This window comes from Rhagoletis zephyria, unplaced genomic scaffold (genome assembly GCF_001687245.7).
Source record: "Rhagoletis zephyria isolate East Lansing unplaced genomic scaffold, Rhagoletis_zephyria_1.1 Rzeph_scaffold_72217, whole genome shotgun sequence".
Classification (NCBI taxonomy): domain Eukaryota; kingdom Metazoa; phylum Arthropoda; class Insecta; order Diptera; family Tephritidae; genus Rhagoletis; species Rhagoletis zephyria.
Window position 1 is genome coordinate 1 of NW_016229266.1, and position 1275 is coordinate 1275.

General features: G+C 52.9%; 1 protein-coding gene across 1 annotated transcript; it reads left to right on the forward strand.

Annotated features, from left to right (window-relative positions):
- Window positions 1–48: 48 nt before the first annotated feature.
- Window positions 49–978, forward strand: LOC108357205 (lysosomal alpha-mannosidase-like; the record flags this gene model as incomplete). Its single annotated transcript, XM_017608297.1, has 1 exon — window positions 49–978. A coding segment is annotated over one exon (930 nt), but the record flags the coding sequence as incomplete, so codon positions are not given.
- Window positions 979–1275: the final 297 nt, after the last annotated feature.

Below are 1275 nucleotides of genomic sequence, written 5' to 3' on the forward strand. Positions count from 1 at the left end.
TGGCCGGCAGAACGGTTGAGGTTAAAAACAGTTTCTACTACTACGAAGGACACACTGGCAACAATAAGATCTTCACCAATCGTTCCTCTGGGGCGTACATCTTCCGGCCAAAGGAGCAGACTGCCAAGTCACTAGGTCGCCTTCTTCGCGCAGAGGCCTTCACTGACACTCGACCAGGAAGCAGCGGACTGCTGGAGATTCAGCAGACGTACGAATCCTTTGTGCAGCAAAGCATTCGCATTCACCCGAGGAAGGACTTCATTGAGTTTGACTGGTTCGTTGGCTCGATTCCCGTGGAGGATGGTGTGGGAAAGGAGGTAGTGGCCCGCTACTCCACCAGTCTAATCACCCGAGGAGCCTTCTACACTGACGCCAATGGACGGCAGATACTGAAGCGCATTCGCAACTACCGACCCTCCTGGAACTACACCGTCTTTGAGCCGGTGGCCGGCAACTACTACCCGGTGAACAGTCGCCTCTTTCTGCGCGACCTCGAGCAGGCCAGCCAGCTGCAAATGACACTGCTCACTGACCGCACTCAAGGTGGCGGCAGTCTTCGAGATGGCCAGCTGGAGCTGATGCTTCACCGTCGGCTGCTGCACGATGACGCCTTTGGCGTGGCAGAGGCGCTCAACGAGACTGGTCCTGATGGGCGAGGGCTGCAGGTCCGAGGACGACACCTGCTGCTGCTCAGTCCAGTCGACGCTGCCGCCGCCGAGCACCGTCCACTCAGTCAGCAGCTGTACCTGGAGCCAGTGGTCGCCTTCCTGCCGAAGTACAATCTGCATTCGTACCAACATCACTACCGAACCGTGTTTAGCGGTATCCACCAGCGAGGAGGAGGCCATCTTCCCGCCAATGTGCACGTTCTCACGCTGGAGCAGTGGCGGCCAAAGTCGGTTCTTCTACGTCTCGAGCACTTCTACCAGGAAAACGAGGATTCAGTGCTCAGCAAGCCGGCCACTGTTCAGCTGGATGGTCTCTTCCCTCTTATAAAGATTGTTCAACTTCAAGAGATGACGCTGAGTGCAAACCAAGACATTGGGGCTCAGAGGAGACGACTTCAGTTCAGGTATAAGGGTGAAAGACACAGCTATCGCCTGCAACCGATTGTCAATGGCACTGTTCACTTGAAGCCAATGCAAATTCGAACTTTCATAGTCACCTATTTGTGAGCAGTTCAAACAAAAGATGAAAAGAATGTCAGCTTTTTTGTAAAAATAAATTTGATGATTTGAAAAAGTTTAATTGAAACAAAAGTGAATGTGTTCAAAT